This window comes from Lagopus muta, chromosome 2, assembly GCF_023343835.1.
Source record: "Lagopus muta isolate bLagMut1 chromosome 2, bLagMut1 primary, whole genome shotgun sequence".
Lineage (NCBI taxonomy): Eukaryota > Metazoa > Chordata > Aves > Galliformes > Phasianidae > Lagopus > Lagopus muta.
Genome location: NC_064434.1, coordinates 19915794 through 19935646, shown reverse-complemented (window position 1 = coordinate 19935646; position 19853 = coordinate 19915794). Strand labels below are relative to the sequence as shown.

General features: G+C 39.7%; 1 protein-coding gene across 26 annotated transcripts in view; it reads right to left on the bottom strand.

Annotated features, from left to right (window-relative positions):
- The window catches only part of DLGAP2 (DLG associated protein 2), a 459829-nt gene that overhangs the window by 82767 nt on the left and 357209 nt on the right, over positions 1–19853 (bottom strand). For all 26 annotated transcript variants that reach the window (XM_048936873.1, XM_048936878.1, XM_048936881.1 and 23 more), the window contains one exon: positions 11370–12439. In XM_048936873.1, the coding sequence (XP_048792830.1) occupies positions 11370–12439 (1070 nt within the window). The remainder of the gene's footprint in view (positions 1–11369; positions 12440–19853) is intronic.

The following is a 19853-nucleotide window of genomic DNA, read 5'->3' as shown; positions in this document are numbered from 1 at the left end:
TTCTCAGTAGCTAACCTTATGCTTGCGTCTCAACACCATTCTCAGAACACATTTTAATCTACGTTTCCTGCATTTTGTTTTTTAAAATGTGCTGATTCATTTTTCAATGAGTATGAACTATACAATGAAGCCATTCAAAAATCTCTACAAAATATGTCAGGGACTCCTCCTCACCACTAACAATGCCAATCCTCTTAATTAGCTTTAATTTTCACATGCCACCCCCTATTCCCTGAATGTCTTGACAACTCAAAAGTACAGAGAGTTCTTTCAGCGTTCTCCACAAAGTCAATCAACATCAGGATCAAGGCAGGACCTAATCTGAGAATGCAAGCTGTTTTTGTCTTACCTGCAATTCTCCCTGTACTTTGATATGAATAACCATAGTATGACAGGAGGATGAAGAACATCACATAGATTCTAAACAATGTAGGCTTTACAATGGCTTGCAAACAACAAAACTTGAAATCAGGAATCTGGGAATGGATGGACTCTCAACACTCATGCACATCATAAAACATAAATATAATATTCCAGCTGGAAAGTTTTCAAATAGAAACAACAGTGCCAGTGTTCTTTACTGCCTGATTTTAGTTTTTCACAGGCAATCCCACTCAAAGTTCCTCTCTTTGATGAGAAGATTTACATCCAGTGTAATCGGGATTGTTTGCTCACCACTTTTTTACTTTCTAGAAAACAGAGTTCCTTTCATTAAAATAATACTTATAACAAACAAACAAACAAAGTGAACCAGCAATAGGTTTCCTGATTGGTTTTCCAGCAGCAATGCTGCAATTTGTAACCCAAGGATGGTTAAATCATTGAATCCTTAGTGTTGGAAACGATCTTCAAAGGTCATCAAGTCCAACTCCCCTGCAATTAACAGGGACACCACATCTAGATAGGTTCCCAGGGCTTGATCCAGCTTCACCTTGAAAGTCTCCAGGGATGGAGCATCAACCACATCACTGGGCAACCTGTTCCAGTGCCTCACCACTCTCACTGTAAAGGACTTTTTCTTTATGTCCAACCTAATTCTACCATCTTTAAGCTTGAAATCATTTCTCCTTGTTCTATCACAACAGACCCTCGTAAAGAGCCCATCCCCTTACTTCTCATAGTTCCCATTTAGATACTGAAAGGCTGCTATCAGGACACCTGGGAGTCTTCTCCAGGCCGAACAGCCTCAGCTCTTTCAGCCTGTCCTCACAGGAGAGGAGTTCCATCCCTTGGATCAGTTTTATGGCTCCCCCTCTGGACTGAGGGCTCCAAATCTGGATGCAGTTCTCCATATGAGGCCTCATCAGCACAGAATAGAGGTGCAGGATAACCTTCCTTGCCCTGCTGGCCATGCTTCTTTATGTGCAGCCCAGGCTACAGTTGGCTTTCTGGGTTGTGACGGCACACTGTTGGCTCACATCCAGCTTGTCATTCACCAGAACCCCCAGGCCTTTTTTGGAAGGGCTGCACTCAATCCTTTCATCCCCCAGCTTGTATGCATACTGTTGCCTCAACTCAGGTGCAACACCTGGCACTTGGATTGGTTGAACCTCATGAGGTTAATCTGTGTACTGCTCATGCCCATGCTTGTGAGGACAGACTGGCTTTGTTTATATTGTTCAGAGCAATGTGTGGCAAATGCCCGCCTCATGACATACTGTGCTTGTACAAAGCAGACTTGCCATTCAGCTAGTAGCAAATATTATGCTCCACAAATTCCATGATACATTGCTGGTTCCCTCTGGGATCTTCTGGATATGCACCATGCTGGCACAGTGAACCAAGGTGCAGTCAGATGTCAGCAGTGAGTTTGTCCTCACTCTGACTTTTCCTTGCTAAGCCTGGAGCTCACTGATATCATAAATACAACATAAGCTTGAACCGAAGGGAGAGCTTTGGTTGTGCTTAAATGAGAACACAGGGACAGCCTGTTAATCCAAGACATAAAAACAGTATGAATTCAACCAAGCACGTTAGGTTCTGCTCAACTATGTATTTCCTTTCGTAATTGACTCAGGATGCTCCCTCATGGTCAGCCTAAGCTGATGAAAAATATACTACCATCAGTGTAGACTGGACAGGTTTTCCTTAACCAATATTCAGCTTTTCTAGCAAACCCAGTAGTTGTAAAGTGATTTAGAGTGTTGGTTGGAAAATAACCCTAACAAGAATAATTAATTTTTTATCTGAACTAGTGAGGTGCTGCACAGTCATCAGTACTAGAGAGGGTAAAAATGGCATGATGACTGCTTTATGGTGAAGATTCACTGTCTTATGTGGAGGCCAAACCAGCCTGCAGCACCCCACATCCATACTGCTTTGCAATCTGTGCCTCCAAAGCAGCACGTCTTCGGAGAACAGTCTCTGATCTGCAGTATGTCCTGATCTGTACCCAGGAGCCGTTTAGGGAAATTCTAGCTGGCTGAGATCAAAACAGTGCCTGAGAGGCCAAATAACAAAACAGCATAAAGAATCAGGGTGTAGTGCCAAGAAACTTTTCCGAATACTATTCAGTATAGTAGTTAGATTGTTGGAAGCTTTAAAGGTCATCTGGTCCAAGCCTCCTTCAGTGAACGGGGATACCTACAGCTAGATCAGGGTGCTCAGAGTACCTATAGTTACAGCAGGTTGCTTACAGCCCCATCTAGCCTGACCTTGAGTGTCTCCAGAGATGGGGCATCCACCACCTCTCTGGGCAACCTGCTCCAATGCCTCACCACCTCTGGATGGCATCCCATCCCCCTGGGGTGTGGACTGCACTACATAACTTGGTGTCATCAGCAGAGTTGCTGATGGTGATTTTGCTAGTATGGATGCAATCTAAGGGAGCAAGTGTTTCAATAATGCACAAGCCACAGAAGCACCAAAGACAGAAACTTGGAACTTCTCATGCTTCTGAAAAAAAAATGCAGCGTTTCTGCCAGTTAATTTACCATAGTCTCAACCCCAAGGGTGTTTTTTTTTTTCTCCTTGTCTTGTTGGGCCAGCTCATTGCTGCCTTTTCGTTTACACCTTTCTCCTTGAATTTAATTAATTGAACTACAATGCAAATTCTGCTCAAGTCAATAAAACTAAGCATCACATTGCTGAAAGACCTACACTGAACTGCAGCTCATCATTCATTGCAGATGAAAGGGAGTCAGGAATACACCTACAAACAAGGCAGTAGAGAAGGTCCATAGAACCACAGCAACTGAAAATAACTACAAATTTTGCTGATAGATGCTTTTGGGAAAAGTAGACTGAGTTAATTGAAATATATCTGCAGAGTGGATGGAGCCAGCTATCTGCACAGTACAGTGAAGAAAAATTACAGAAAAGGAAAAAACTCAGAGTTGAATTTATGACAATTAATAAAGTAAATTGTAAATAACAGTTGTGAGTATTTGGGAGGTAAAAGAATGATACAGCATTTCAGCTGAGTAATATACAAAACTACAGCATGGTAGAATTATGGACTGGCATATTATTTGTTCTCCATGTGCTTTAAAGATCACAGGCGCCAGGAAGAAGAATTAAAAGGTCTTCTATTTTGTTGTTTCAATTTTGTCAGACATTAAGCAGAGCTGAGGAAAAACTGACTGGAAGCTAAGCTCCCCTGAGAGATGCAGGACTGTACATGGACATTTCTTCTATCCTGGGTAAATTCTGCCTTTTCCTTTTATCTGGACTGAGAAGTCCAAACAACATGGATATGTATGTAAAAAACGTGTGCAAATGCAAAACTTATATGTATGGTAATGCCTAATTTGTACGATTCCTGCTGTATCTTCTCTATGAATGTGAGGTAGAAGTGAGAGAAACAGAAGTCTCCCATTGGGAAGCTACCTTTTAGCTACTGCTTAAAGCAGAAGAGGCCTGGAAGGATGTACAGGTGGAGCCATACAGTACATACACTGCACCTAAGGGGCTCTGAGAAAAGAGAGGTCTGATTTTCTGCTACCTTGGAAACTTATGCATTAGAGTTGGTGACACAAACATTGATATTTGCATAATTTTTTATGACCAATGAAGGTGTGGGAGACAAGACGACCACTGTGTGATGTTCATGTTCCTACTGTGTCCTTTTCCAGCCCCAGTCAGAAGAAGAAAGTATAATCAGTCCACTCAATGCAGTATCTCTATACTGCATGACCTACCAGTAAAAATCACCTACAGATCCTGCTGCAAATGTCTTTGGCTTTACCACTGTAGATACAAAATTCAGAGTTGATTTGTTACCTTATCACAGAATCACAGAAACAGAAAAGAAGTAGGAAAAGACCTACAAGATCATCCAGTCCAACCATCTACCTATCACCAATAGTTCTCACTAAACCATATCCCTCAACACAATGTCTAAACATTCCTTGAACACCTCCAGGATTGGTGACTCCACCACCTCCCTGAGCAGCCCATTCCAGTGCCTGACCACTCTTTCAGAGAAGTAGTATTTCCTAACATCCAGCCTAAATCTCCCCTGGTGCAGCTTGAAGCCATTCCCTCTAGTCCTATCACCAGTTGCACGAGAGAACAAGCTGACCCCCAGTTCACTACAGCCTCCCTTCAGGTAGTTACAGAGAGCAATAAGGTCTCCCCTGAGCCTCCTCTTCTCAGACTGAACATTCCCAGCTCCTTCAGCTGCTCCTCAAAAGCCCTGTGCTCTAGACCCCTTACCAGCTTTGTTGCCCTTCTTTGAACCCATTCCAGGGCCTCAAAGTCTTTCTTGCAGTGAGGGGCCCAAAACTGGACACAGTACTCGAGGCGCAGCCTCACCAGAGCTGAGTACAGGGGGACAATCACTGCCCTGCTCCTGATGCAAGCCAGGATGCCATTGGCCTTCTTGGCCACCTGGGTATACTGCTGTCTCATGTTCAGAGCATTATCATTACCTGTGGGCAAAATCCATACATCACTCATTGTCAGTGAAGTACAGAGTGAGAAAAAAAAGGTCCATAATGGAAAAGAGAGGTGCTGCCCACATACTTAAAACACATGGCATCTCCAGAATCAGACTGCAGACGTTGCAGAGTAACTATAGAGCTAGACATGCAGGAAGAGCCTAAAAGGCAGCATCCTCAGGCCTGACCTATAAATCTGTATTAAACAGTGCATTTTTTAAAATCTAAACAGAAAATTATAGTTTTTATTTTTTTTTCCTATTGGTTATAATGGAACTAGTGGAAAAAAAGCATCTTTAAATGTCTTTATAACATAAATAATTTTAAAGACTATATAAAACATGCCTTTCATACATTTTTCTCATTATAACTAAGAAGTGTTTTGTACAGTTAACTCCAAATGACTGCAATTATTTAGAGCACAGAGTGAAATGAGTGACTTCATTCTGTCTAGCTACTAGGTGATGCTTAGTTATCTGCATACTTTCAAAAAGATCACTTCTCCTAGCAGGGACGTTGTCCACATGCACCTTCAGCCATTTAAACACATGCAACTGCACTTGAAAAAAAAAAACAACACAGCTATAAGTACAGCACCAGGTGGAAAAAAAAAAATCAAAATAATATTTATGAATGCTTCACTATTTTTGTGCCATTACCTTCCTGCAAGAAAACTCATGCTGGCTGTCCAGCAGAGGAGCCAGGTGTGCCCAAGGCAGCTGCCAGTAGCACAGGAGGGCATGCAGTCAGCATGGCCCCAAGCTTGCACTCTCATTTGACAGATGTGACTGGCCCAGGTGTATAAAATATTAACTTCTGACTGGAAATTTCTCCAGCGACACCTTTGGGTAACAACTGCAGAGGTCAGCCTTCAGCTTTGCTGAGGTTAATGTCAAAAAACAATTTGGCAGCACATGGTACTAACATTTTAAAGGAGGACAATTCTGCCTGATTAAAGGGCAGTGGGATCACGGCCTCCCTTTTCTGCTCCCAGCCTTGATGCTTCTGCAGTAGAAGGGCTTTGTTTTGGCTGCTAACAAATACTAACTCTGAGATCTTTCTATTCCTGTTCAGAAAAAAGAAGCTTCAGCAATCCATTGAAGTCAGTATGAGCTTCGTAGTACACAGACATGAAGGCAAGTGTACTATTATATCACTGATTACTAAGGTAATTTAAGACATCAGTAGTCTAAGACAACGGCTTAGTCAGAGCTTTACAGCATCATTGATAAAATGATATTGTTTTTTTTGCCTGCTTAGGGAGAGGGCAATGCAGCCCACTCTATTCCTGCTTTGGGAAGGCACTGTGTTAGATGAGATGTCCCTGTGGGACTGTACTGGGCTGTAGATAGGCAAACAGCTCAGCACATGTCCATGCTGGCTGAGGATGCAGACTGCCTTGCAATCCACACAAGCCTTTTCTGCTGTGGAAACAGCCCAGTTAATTTGGTCATAAATCGTAGTGAAGGCAGCGTGGGTGATACTGGCTCAGACAGTAGTACCAAAAGTCTGCTAGCTTTGGCTGGTGGAGTACTGGATGTCATTTTTGTAGCTCATATATGGGTGTTATGTTGGGCCAACAGACACAATCGCATTTCTCAGCATTTCAAAAATGAAGTGCTGAGAAATGTCTTTGGGTTCAAACTCATCCTCGCACACCAGGGGAGGAATGCTGTGCAGCACGTGCCTTTCCAGGGCAGCAATTGAGTTTGTGGGACTATGCCTTGTCCACAGATGAGTTCGTGGAAAAATGCAACTGAGAGCTTAATGCCTATTACTCCATTGGCTTGTCCTCAAAACTCTTCTCCATACAAGTATAGTTTAAACCAGCAAAGAGCCTTGTTGAAACCGCTGTGTTTTTTTTTTTTTTTTCCTTTTTCTTTTTTAAGAGACCAACTCTTGAGTTTCTCTTTCATTCTGTGGAGTACACAGCTGACATTATTACCCACAAGCTTAGCAGTGCCAGTGCTGTAATGGATGACGCTCGTTCTTAAATGCAGTAGGAAGACAGGAGTGGGCTGAAGCCATTTTTAGAACAACATGCTATTTTCTTTTTCACTGCTGACTCATTCACTGTACCTTGTGGTATGTTTACCTTGATTGCTTGCTGCTTCACAGGCTGCTGAATGGCTGAGGGAGGAATATTAATCAGGAACAGGCAGCACCGTGCTCCAGAACTTCAGAGATGGTAACTGCTATGCTTTTGGCTGTGTTTTGGCTTTACTGTAGGAATCAGTTTTCTTTAACTAACACTTACAGGTATTTCAGCCCTGGAAACTATGAGACACACTTCTGTATTCATAAGTTTTGTACAGCTATCTAGTTCATACACTTTTTTTTTCTTCCTGTTGAAAATCTTTGCTTCTCACTCATGTCAAGTTAAAATTAATCCATCATTGCACTATGTATGCGTTGAACCTAATTAGCAAAACCAACCAGTGAAGATAAAAGAACTCTCAAAATTCATCTATCTTTTTTCTTTACATATTTTACATTAAAATTAAAATGATATGGAGAGCAGTAACAGCCACTACAGTTAAGGCTACACAAAAGCACACTTAAAATATGTGTGTGATCTCCATCGATTATTCTGCCTACGGAGAGAGATGACAAAAACGTTTGGTGCACAAAAAATGCATTTGTAGCTCAGTTTGTCTGCATTAGAAACTGAAATTGAAGGCCTATAAGTAAAACTTGCTAATCATTCACAAGATTTTAATAAATGCTATCAGTATTCAGTTACAAAATGACTGCTCTCTGCTCTTGAACTGACTGCTGTGCTAGCTAGCTGGTCCGGGTTCACGTTGCAGCTCAGGTGGTTTAACAGCTAGCTGGAACTCATAGGTACTCCCACTCATCCCTGCTCCCTTCTCCAGTCTGCATGGTATCAGGAGTGATACAAATCTGGTCTGGTAATGAAAAGTTTTAGATCACAACAACAATCAGCTTCATACAGCTTTATGCCTACTAATTTTGTTCTCTGAAACTGGCCATTTTAGGGCAATTCCAGCCATGCTGAAATAAGGTAAATGGTCTAGATGGCATGGAGAACAGTATGACCATATATATGATCATACGAACCACCCCTGACTTGGACACTGCCTGAGCAGGAGCCCTCCAGCTACAAGGTGTGTGGGAGAGCAGGAATGTGAGAAGCCCTACGAGAGAGCCAAAGGCTAGCTTGGAACTTTAACAGGTTAAAGAAATGCCTCCTTTCTGGTCTAGGACATGACTCAAGCATATAATACACAGATGCTTTTATCACCTCTTTTCTCCTGTTTTTAATCATCTGTGAATACGATAGAAGCTCATTTCTTAGAAAGCAATTTCCCTTGTTAATCCTTTGAAGGTTTGGTTTTAAGGAAATTACAACTCAGTAATTACTATGGAAGAGAAAATGGAAGCTCAGAGCAAGACAGACAGAAGGTGGTTTCAAGTACAGGTCTAAGAAAACGCTGTGCACTTCCAGCTAAAAACAATGTTTGCCAAAATTCTCCAGTGTAAAACACAAGTAGTAATATTTCATTGATGATATTGAAAGAAAAACTAAGACCACTGGATAGAAAAATGACTCAGATCCAGTTGGCATCACTAAGGAGAAACATCTTTTAATGACATGTGCTGTAATTCTATAAACACAAGGATCTAACAAATACCTGGGGGCTTCATGCTTAACTGCACACTTATGTACCTCAGGGAAACCACTGCTGCACAATGAACTTCCTAATCCCTAGAATATTCTCATTTCCAGATATTGTAGAGCTCTGTAGGAAACTCTTCTGGCTGGGGATCCTGAGACCTTTCTCTACCTTTCTCAATTTCTCAACCTGGTGATTGTTTTCATCCAGTCATTATTTACTGATGCTTCTTTCACTGCTGTAAGAAAAGTTAAATATCCTTCCCCGGTTTTGCAGACAGATTCATTGAAATCTGTGCTGATTAACAAATTACATTTCCTGGGTCAGAGAGAAAGTTCACGGCAGAGCTAATAATGGGATTTATATCCCTGGTCTTAATGATTACATTGTGACAGTGCAGCATCCTTTAACAGAGAAGTTTCAAGCCCTTGCATTTAGCTAGGACACTGACAGAACGGGGTCCCTTCATTTGTTTGCTGACCTTGAGCTAGTGAATAAGCAAGCCAATCAATCTGAAAGATATCAACGCACTGAATGCAGATCCTACAAGCATATATTTTAATTGAAAATTTCACAGTGAAAATTCCTGACATATAATTCCTTGTATTATTGCTTTGGACACAGCTATAAATTGTTTATTGTAGTAACTGAGCCTTTAAGTCTAGACAGATTGACACTATAGCATCTCTGTGAATTACAGAATGGTTAGTATCCCATTTTAAAAGAAGCTTAAAGCCAAAGATCATAGAGGAAGTCTCTAGTATAGCAAAAATCTAAATTCATATCTCCCAGATTTTAAATTGGATGGACCTATCAGTTGATGAACCTTTCTAATTGCTGGATGAAACTTCTTTCTAGCAGTTATCCCTGATTCACCAAAAGCATAAAACAAAGACTTCTGGAAAAAAAAAAAAAAAGTAAAAAAATATTTTCCTGTTCCCTAGGCCTGCCACTGGGCTTGACCCAAAGCTTAGTAGTAATGAAGTTAATGTTTGGGCTCTGTGTTTCACATTTACTTGAGGATGCTGATAAAGGATGGAAATAAGGGCAGGGTTCGCATAAAAAATAGTGGCTTCTGCAAGGAGAAATTGTGTTGTAAGAGTGAAATAATAAAAAAACCAACCAACCAACCAACCAAACATAAAATCACATAATTGTTTGACTTGAAACATGATGAAAAGGAAATCAAGAAACCCAACAAAGATGCAGAAGATGTAGAGTTCTATGAGTGGAAGTATAAGGATATCACACTAAGGAAAAAGCCAGCAAAATCTACATTTCTTCATAATGTAAGATCCACATCCTTGGTTTTATAATGCAGACAGAAGTGGAGGTCTCTGTACAAGATACGCTTCCAGTTCTGGCTCATTGAACTGGTTTAAAACTTCCAGGGCAGGGCAGGTCTTTTTGCATGCATGAGAACTGGACTTGGATATTAAACAATATTATAGCTGTCAGCCTTAATGGGAATCAATTTGCATTGAAATGTTATGAGGGTTGCAACTTATTTATTTTCCTTTCTCTTCGATGACAAACTTTCCCTCTTTAAGTAGGAAGATTGATCCTGGATGGCTGCATACGTATTTGAAAAGATCTGTCCCTTCAAGTGTGACTCAGTAAGATTGGTCCCCTATTGCTCAGAGGGAAGAGAGTTCCACACAGAAGTAGGCAGCAGTCTGTGTCTGTTGGCTTTTGCAGAGCCCATAGGAACTGGAGATCTCTAAATACATAAATCTGGAGTGAAGATTTGCCCATGTTAATGTGAGAACCAGTTAAATTCTGGAGAAAGTTCATTAAAAAGAAATTAAAAAGAAGATACTCGGAACAACTTTGGCTTTGCAGGCTGTACTTGGTAAAACTACCAAGGGGAATATTTGTATAATGTGTTTTTTCCAGTGGCAATGACAGCTAAAGAAGTTCCCCCCCCAGCTGCTCCCTCTTTCTGCACAGCTCCCACTGCAGTTCTCTGTATGCCCTGAGGTGCTAATCATAGTTTCATGGCACTTTGCTGTACCTACACCATGTAAGTGGTGTAAATGTCCAAAAAGAAATATTTTGGAACTATTTTTTAAACCCTTATCAATTCAGGATTCAGATCATTGTGCAGCATCATAAATGGTTACATCTGCATGATTCTGAGGCAGCAAATGGCAGCAAGCAGCACATTAAGAGTTTAAATCTAGGAGAAAGTGAGAGCTGCTAGAGAAAACAAGAGTGGGGAACATCACAAATAGTCTGAGTACTAGGACTGAAATACCTGTCTTCTCAAGGTATTCCTGTAATTATTAACAAGCATAGCTTATAGTATGATTTCAAAAGAAGCTCAGCTCAATATGATTTTGATTGACCCAGTCACTAAAAGGAACTTTGTGAGTAATCATCATCAAGACCAAGCAATTGAGTATGCCAGTAAATGTATTCTCTTGTTACTTAAACAACCTGGCGAAAGGAATAAATTAACACAAAAATAGGATTCCACACCACCTGCTTTTAAAATCACTCATTTACAGTTGTACTTGACACATTATTTCTAGCTCCAGACTGCTGGGAGAACTGCCTCTTTTTCAGTCTGAGCTATGGATTTTAATTGGGATGTGCAGCACGAACTCTGAAGATTGCAACAAATTTCCTGATCTTAAACTAATTTATATCACATCTCCTGTATTTATTTATTTAGTCTATTCCCTACAGAAAAAGAATAAAGCAAGAGTTTTCTCACTGTAATGGAACATTTGCATTAGGTGAGACACAGATGATCATCAGAGAGATATACACATGACTTCTGCATTTTCACAACTATGCATCATCTGTGTTGCTTTTGCCATTACAAATGTTAAGAAAATCTTCTTACCTGAAGGTAATGGCATGGCCTCAAGGAAGGTTTGATTTCCTGATGAACCAGAGGCTTATCTAAGTTCAGTGATGATTTGCGATAAGCTTCTTTAGCCTGACTTACTGTAAGTGTGGACCAAGAACTCCTTTTCATATATTTACTATCAGGGGTCATTGCTAGCCCTTCACAAGCTGAACATTTCACGTCATTGTTACTTTTGGAAGTCTTCAATGACAGATCCCCAAAATGTCCCTGGAGCGCCTCAGGGTAGCAATGGGATATATGATCTGCATGGTGCCTATTTACCACACTAGGGGTTCGATAAGTGCTATCACTGTCCAAATTGTCATCAGAGCTCCACCAACTGCTCATTCCAGATTTATGCTTGGTTTCTGGTTTTCGCTCCTTACTTTTACTCCTTTTGCTATGCTTGGAATGGTGCCCATGATGATGATCGTCCCCTCGACTGTCTCCCTTTGTTCCATTGACATTGCCCTTGGATGATCCTTCCAGAGAATGAGATTTAGTAAAAAGTTTCTGGACTGAATGAACAAGATGGCGTATTCTTCCTGGGCTCTCACTGCGTTGTTCTGCAGCTGTTGAGGTCCTCTGGTACTGCAAAGTGTGAAACCCATCCCGGTGAAGAGGAAGTTGTTTTTCAAACTGGTCCAAAAGGTTTGCAGGAATGCGGTTAATCTTAGGGTTACCGTGAGACATGGCGCAGTCGTCTCTTGTGTCGTAATGTGAGCTGTAGTGCATTCTGGGGAAAGTGCTACTTGACATGTGATCGCCCATTACCATGGGCATCATCATGCATTCAGAATGAATGGAGCTGCGTGGCGAGCAACGATGGTGGTCCATCGGGCAACTCTCCGTGGGGCTGAGAAGATACGATTGCCTTGGTTCCTGCCCATGGTGAATATGGTCGTGGGTGTGTTCACAATCTTCAGGGGATGCTAAGCCACAAGTATGAGCTGAACATAACTGTGGTTGGTTGCGACTGCCAGATAATCCTTTCATATTCCTCGAAGCAGGAGAATATCTTTCTTCATTGAAGTGGTGAGAAGGCGACCATGAGTACTGCTGGTCTGTCAGGAAAACACAGAGAACCCATGTTATCTGTCTGATTAAAGGATTAACCTGAAAAATCCAAGCATACTGAAAAACTAAACTATTTTTCTCTATAAACTGGATGGAAAGTTCCATTGTTCAGGAAATTTCATTCACCACTTTAAAACATTAACATTATTCACTGCAAGCAATTTATGAGGTAAATGCAGCTTCCTTCCTGTTTGCAAAATTGTCTGCCAGCAGCTCTACAATTTTATGAAGTTATTCATTATGCAAATTTTCTCAAATACATTTAACAGATACATTCAAGTATTCGGTTTATTATTTGATATTTGGAATTCATATGTCACGCTTTGTGGCTAGTCATTTAAACTACACGGGTCTCATTTCTATTTCTGGGGTTTCTCAGTTGGATATCTCAATCTAAAGATAAAGTCATTTTCTTATTACACTCAATTTCATTTTCTTAAATGAATCTCATCTTCAGGATCTCAATTTCACTGTTCATAAACACAAAGAAAAAGCGCAAAGAAGAAGAATATGAACATGCTGAAATCAAGCTTAATTTTTGTATCATTAAGTGTTTTACGAACAAGCATTTCATACTATTGGAACATCTGTTATCACTGGTCCAGATCTGTTACCATTACTTCCGTATACATACTATCTTCTCTATTAGGCCATTTTTTCCTCTGATGTCCAAATTACTAAATATTTATTCTAAAACTCTACGTAATTCCAGATAGAACAAATATTGTTAGGTAGAAGCTACAGGTTATTATACACAATTATTTATTCCTATGGGTCATGTGCTTTAAGCTGTGGTTATTAAACAAGCATGATTACTCAATAAACGTAGCTTGTAAGTGAAGATTTTGATACTCAAGCCTTTGATATTTTTTTCTTTCATGCAATTTCTTGCAGCTGTCAAATGCTAGAAACAAACAAAAAAATCAGTTGCCTTCTTCAATTTCAGCTTATTTAAACAATAATTCAAAATCAGATAAAGATATAGGATTCATGACAGTTCTTCACAGGATCAGACAGATACATAAGTGTTTATGCTTACAACCCATTTAGCACAGTCTTTCTGCAAATATGCTCTAAAAATTCTAAGTCAACTTGCACAAGTGCCTGATATAAAGAAATTGAAGGCCTGGTCCAAAATGGAAGCCAGACAATACGCACTTATTACATATAGCAACATAACCTGACACTGAACGTCAGCCTCCTAGAGATGTCACAGTAAGCAGAGCACTTTGAGAGGCGTCTATGTCAAAATCATATTCCCACTGCTGGTGAAAACTCAATACCTGCATATTGTCCTGAAACCAATTAATATCTTCCTTTCTCCAATTAATAAATGTTGTAATACCTTCAATAGAGAAAGCAACTTGTTGCAAGTCTTTAGCATCAGCAATCTTATAACCCAATGCTCTAAATTTCCTATAGTAGTAGATGCTTAATTTTATTACATCTTAACTTCAATAGAGCTCCACATCATGTTTTAAAATTAATGTAGAATTAAACTAATAGACAATAAAATATTCATCTTGGGTGCAGCGCTGCTGCACTAAAATCAAAGATGGTCTTGTGTCCTAAAGTTACCTCTAGTTTTTATCATGGCATGAAACTGATACTTGTGTGTATATATCCTTTTCTGCTTCTATTTTGTTTTTATAACCTTTTATTTTTAATTTTTTTTTGGCTTTTCACAGTAAAATAAAAATTTATTACTGTTCATTACTCAATCTGTTGTACTCTTTAGCTTATAATTTCCCTCATAAATGAAGTTACAAGAAGGAAATAAAATAATTTTGATTATCCAATTAAAAGTTCAGCTATATATAGACAAAGCAGTAAATTATAACAGTATATGGAGATTAAGCCACGTAAGTAGCATTGTAATTAATGGTACTTAACCCAACATATTACCAAACATTATCAAGGGAATAATAGCGGTTCACATGTTGAACTTAGACTGTGCTTCTTGTAAAGGGGTTCCAAAGCACTTGACAGAAATTACTGCATTAGTTCTTACAATCTCATGAGACACAGAAGGCACTCTTCTCACTGTTCTCTTTTTGCAGGAAAGGGAAGTGGAACAGAAGCAATGTTTTCCAAAAGGGCCGTGGATTTGCTAGTTTTCATTTCATAGTTGTATGAGTCAAAGGGAGGTGGAAGGAAACTTCTCCATCAATCTGAGACACAACAGCAAAAGGCCTCCCAAAGACTTTTAATTAATATCTCGAACATCTGTGAAAGAAGGTAACTCCTGCACTACGAATTGCCAATGCATTTCAAAACAAAACAAACAAACAAACAAAAAAAACACCAAAAAGCCTGAAGAGAATAACAAAAAAAGAAAGAATGCAGAAGAAAAAAAAGAGCCAACAAGAAGGATCTCATTTAAACATGTTCCATGGAACAGAACTGCCAGTTCTTGGTGATTTCTTTTGCCCTCGTACACTGTATGACACAGCTCAGAAAGGTTCAACACTTTCATCCTGATATATCCTTATATATATATAATACGAGATTTGCTGAGATTATGCCTGATTTCCTGGCCTGCAGTGGGCAATGTAACAGCACCTTTTTGATTCTTCATGGCTTCCTATCATTCAAGCTCAGTGTAATTAACTATAGAAAAAATACATTTTTCTGTATGTTGCTTCTATAGACATGTAATTATGTCATTGTATATGCCTCAGGCAATTTCTGGTGCTTTCTTTTTTTTTTTTTTTTTTTTTTTTTAAACACAGCAGCTAAAAACTGCTATAGGTATTTAATAAGCATAATCAAAGTAATTAAAAACTGAAATAAAAAAGGGGCATTTTCCAAAAGTAATTTTCCCATTTTAATCTGCCAGGGAGAATATCATAGAATGGTTTGGGTTGGAAGGGTCCCCAAGGATCATAAATTCCAACCCCCTGCCACAGACAGGGCCACCGACCTCCAGATCTGGTATAGACCAGGCTGCCCAGGGCCCCATCCAACCTAGTCTTGAACACCTCCAGGGATGGAGCACCCACAACCTCTCCAGGCAGCCTGTTCCAGCACCTCACCACTTTCTCTGTAAAGAACTTTCCCTGGCATCCAATCATCTAAACCTTCCCTCTTTGAGCTTAAAACAATTCCCCCTTTGTCCTGTCATTGTCTACCCTTGTAAAAAGTTGATTTCCCTCCTGCTTATAATCCCCTTTTAAATACTGTAAGACTGCAATGAGGTCTCCTTGCAGTCTTCTTTTCTCCAGGCTGAACAAGTCCAGCTCCCTCAGCCTGTCTTTGTAGGAGAGGTGCTCCAGCACCCTGATCATCTTTGTGACCTTCCTCTGGACCCTCATCAGCAACTCTACATCTTTCCTGTACTGGGGGCTCCAGGCCTGGACGCAGTACTCCAGATAGGGTCTCAAGAGAACAAAGTAGAGGGGTACAATCACCTGCCTGTCCCTGCTGACCACCCCTCTTCTGATGGAGCCCCGGATACTGTTTGCTTTCTGAGCTGCAACCACACACTGCTGGCTCGTGGTAAGTTTTTCTTCCCCCAGGTCCTTCTCTACAGGGCTGCTCTCAAGCAGTTCTTCTCCCAGTCTGTATACATATTGGTGATTTCTCCAGCCCAAGTGCAAAACCTTGCATTTTGCTATGTTGAACCTCATTAGGTTCACATGGGCTCACCTTTCAAGTCTGTTGACCTCTCTGGATGGCATCCCTTCTTTCTAATGTGTCAACTGCACCATTCAGTTTGTTGTCACCGGAAATCTTGCTGAGGGTGCACTTGAGCATCGATGTCATAGATGAGTCATCGATGTCAGTGATGAAGTAGCTGATACTGAATAAAGTTCCAAATTACTTTACATGTGTATCTTCTAAATTTGGGTTCTGCTCGGGAACCTGTTCAGTGTCAAAGGCACCACTACTTTTTCTTATAAGCTATCACAAAATTTTCAGAAATTTTGTCTTATTAAAGACATATTTGTCAAGGCACCCTTGCTTTGCACTATTCATTCAAGATTTTTGGAAGGTCTGTTTCAGGGCTCAATGAAACAGTTGAGCTATGGCTGATCGAATTACTGTATGATAGCAGACCAGAGTGTAATTGACCATGTGCTAGCTCTTAGCCTGCCAGAAATACAAAGAAAAATGTGCTAGTTTGAAATTCAATTAAGTTAACATGCTTTTGAAGCATTTGGAGGGGGCTAGAAATGTGCCTATGGTCAATGCCCACAGCTCAACTGAAACACTTGAAAAACTTGAAACACCATGATATCCATGTTGTTTTTTTCTTTTTCCCTCCTGAAATGTTTAAAGAGAAAGTTAAGATCATAAAATTTTGTATTAAAAAAATAGCTAATCCAGTAATACTCTAAAAATATCAAAGTAATTGAGAGTACTAATATCTAGTCTCTTAGAGAAAGTGCCAATGTCAGAAGCAAATTACTGATGAGAACCAGAAGAACAAGCAAATATAACCCCATGTGGACAGATGAATGGAATCAGAAAGACAATACAGGTGGGTACAGCAATGCCTTCCTTTTTTAGGTTCTTTCAAAGCTGAATGGAATCTTTTACTGTCTTCAGTGGATATTTGGCCAGCACATAAAGACTATGTGGGACCTAGACTGGTAAATCAGACTGGTAAATCAGGAAGAATCTGGTAATTCAACAATCCTGAAAGTCTCTTTAAAAGTTCTTATTTCCAGAACCTACTGCACTGATATAAGTCAACATTTAACCTTGACAGACACAAGGACTCCTGCATCCTTTCCTATCTACTGCAGCTCTCTCTCTGGTATGCTCTGTACTTTTCTGCTTTTTTTTTTTCCTTTTTTTTTTTTTTTTTTTTCTCCTGGTTATTCTTCTGTACTTTCTGATGCTAAAACAGCTGCTCTCATATTCCAAGCAGATGTTAGTTTCCCTGTCTTCAGGGCCTGGTCACAGTTTTTAAAGCATTCAAGCTTCTTCCTTGTGTCAGTCAGCATCAAGGGGAAAAAGCGAGGTGCAATGACCAAAAATATTGTTTGAAATGAATTAAACTGAATATGAATGTGCTATGATAAAAGGGTCAAAAACCTTTAAACAATAAAAAAATCCAGGTTGCGCATCTCTGAGTTCCTGGAACACTGTTCTTTGCTAAAGGGAATCAATGGAAAAGTATTGGAAATCTCTGACATTCAAAACAAGTGCATTTTTGCAGAAATTATTTTTTGTATAAATCTTTTAATCTGTTATGCACTGAAAGAAAGCTTCAGGAGCAGAAAATTAATACCTGGAAATACTAATTGGTGCCTTATTTTTTTGCTTTTTTTGATTTATTTTTCTGCAAAATACTTTTTATTTCGAAATTAGTTTAAATTGCTTTAAGCTTCTAAGCCTCTTCGTAAGCTGCTTACCCATCTGAAACATTTTTGCCATTTTCACTGGAGTAGAAGCAGCTCATTTGGATGGTGTAACAAACAAAACACAACGTGAAAAGGAATACCTAATCTAGTTCTGGAAAAGATGTGGTATAGAAAACCATACAGCTGCACCATGCAGATTAATTAGTACTTCAGTGTATTAAGAAAAAATACCTTCGCAGCCTAGCCTATAGCTAATATAAATATTGAATGTAATGAATGCAAGTAAATTAATCAGTTAAGTATATCTTAGATATTACAAATGCATACATGAAATGTTTTTGCTGGAGGTTTGTCTGTCCAAGGACTGCAGTAACCAGTTCTGTATCCTCATTACCTTGTGACATTTCTCTTGGCTTTTTTCTAACCTTGAAAAGAAATATGTTCAGAAATTGAGAAGACTGACTAACCTGTCAAGTGCAAGGAAGAAAATCTGAAGCACCTTACCCTGCTATTCTGATCTCAAGAGATTTCTAACCTGTGTAACACAATACTTTATACAAAACTTACATTAAAATGGAGAGATCGGGTGATTACCTGACTTTAACCTCCAGCTTTTGAAGAAGGCTTGTATTTTCTGTTACAACGACTTGATGCATTTGCACCGCAGCACTACCTATCTACAAATTTCCATCTAACACCTCAGGCTTCTTACTTGAAATATTGAAGCTTGAGGGGTAGCATTTCCTCAAAAATAGATAATCAGCTCTATCAGGGCTATCACAATAAGGTCGTCTGCAGCCAATCTCTCTGTGCGCTCAAGGAGAGAAGCAGGCAGTTCTGAGGGCATAAAGCCAAGCACCGGAATGCCCAAAGTTTGTTTGATAGCCCAAGATAGCCTTGGGCTATCAAACAAACACAGTCATAGGCTCTATTTGAATTCCTGTCTCTTTCTGACACTTAAGCACCTGACACAAGCCTGAAAAAGAAATGCCTGTCTACTCAGTATCCTGAGTGCTCTTTATGATAGGCACACATGGCAGTAGACCTAAAAGAAATCAAGGAGGTTATCAGTCCAAAGTAAAACTGCCACATTGTAGTTTCAGACAATGTAAGTCAGACTTTTCCAACCAAAAAACAGATATGATTTCAGGAATAGCATGGGCTATTTATTTTGGAATGTGATAAACCAGCATGATTCATCTCAGTCTGAAGTATACGTCTCAAAAATGTCGGATGAGTGCCATCCTTCAAATACATATTTATCTCTGCTGACTACAAGGAAAGCTGCAGATGACAGGTTCCAATGCAGAAAACTACATCATAAATATCTAAAGGTAGGTGATCTGAAGCACATGTCTAATGCTAAAAAATGGAAAATGATTTGACAGCCCAAACTAATTCAGTGGAACCACATGATGAATAATGTCCAAGGATAAGATGTTTTTTATAACTCCTGTGTTAGATAAAAATGGACATGCAAATTCTATTCCTAAAACAGCATCAGTGACCAGAACATACTAATTTGGAGCAAAGTCAGAAAACCCAAAGGGAGAAGTAAGGAGCATATGGAGTGATGCCATTTATTTAGTGCATTTGGAGTTTTGAGCGCTGACGCAGATAACTGCAGGTGGAACAAATATTTGATGGTACCCAATTATATCTTCCAGTAGAACAATTCTCGTACTTCAGCTCCATCCATCTTTCAAACAGAGATTAGTAGATTGGCAATTTAACATCACAAAAGATTTATTTCTGAGATAAATAAGGGTGTATAGGGAAGGTGCATACAGTAATGCTGCCATGAGTGAAAAAGGGGTCTTTGATATGATGGAGGTGGAAGAATTGAGGATGGAGGTGAAAGAATTGAGATACAGAATACTCCAGGCCAGGTTGGATGGGGCCCTGGGCAGCCTGGTCTAGTATTAGATATGGAGAAAAAGTACCGATCACTGGAGAAGGCTGTGACCAGAAACATGCTGAAGCAGGGTTAAAACAGACTTCTGCACAGAAAACATATGTGAAAAAGGAGAAATGTGGAAAGCAAGAAAGCATAGAATGACACCATCCCCATACCTTACAGGAAGGAAGA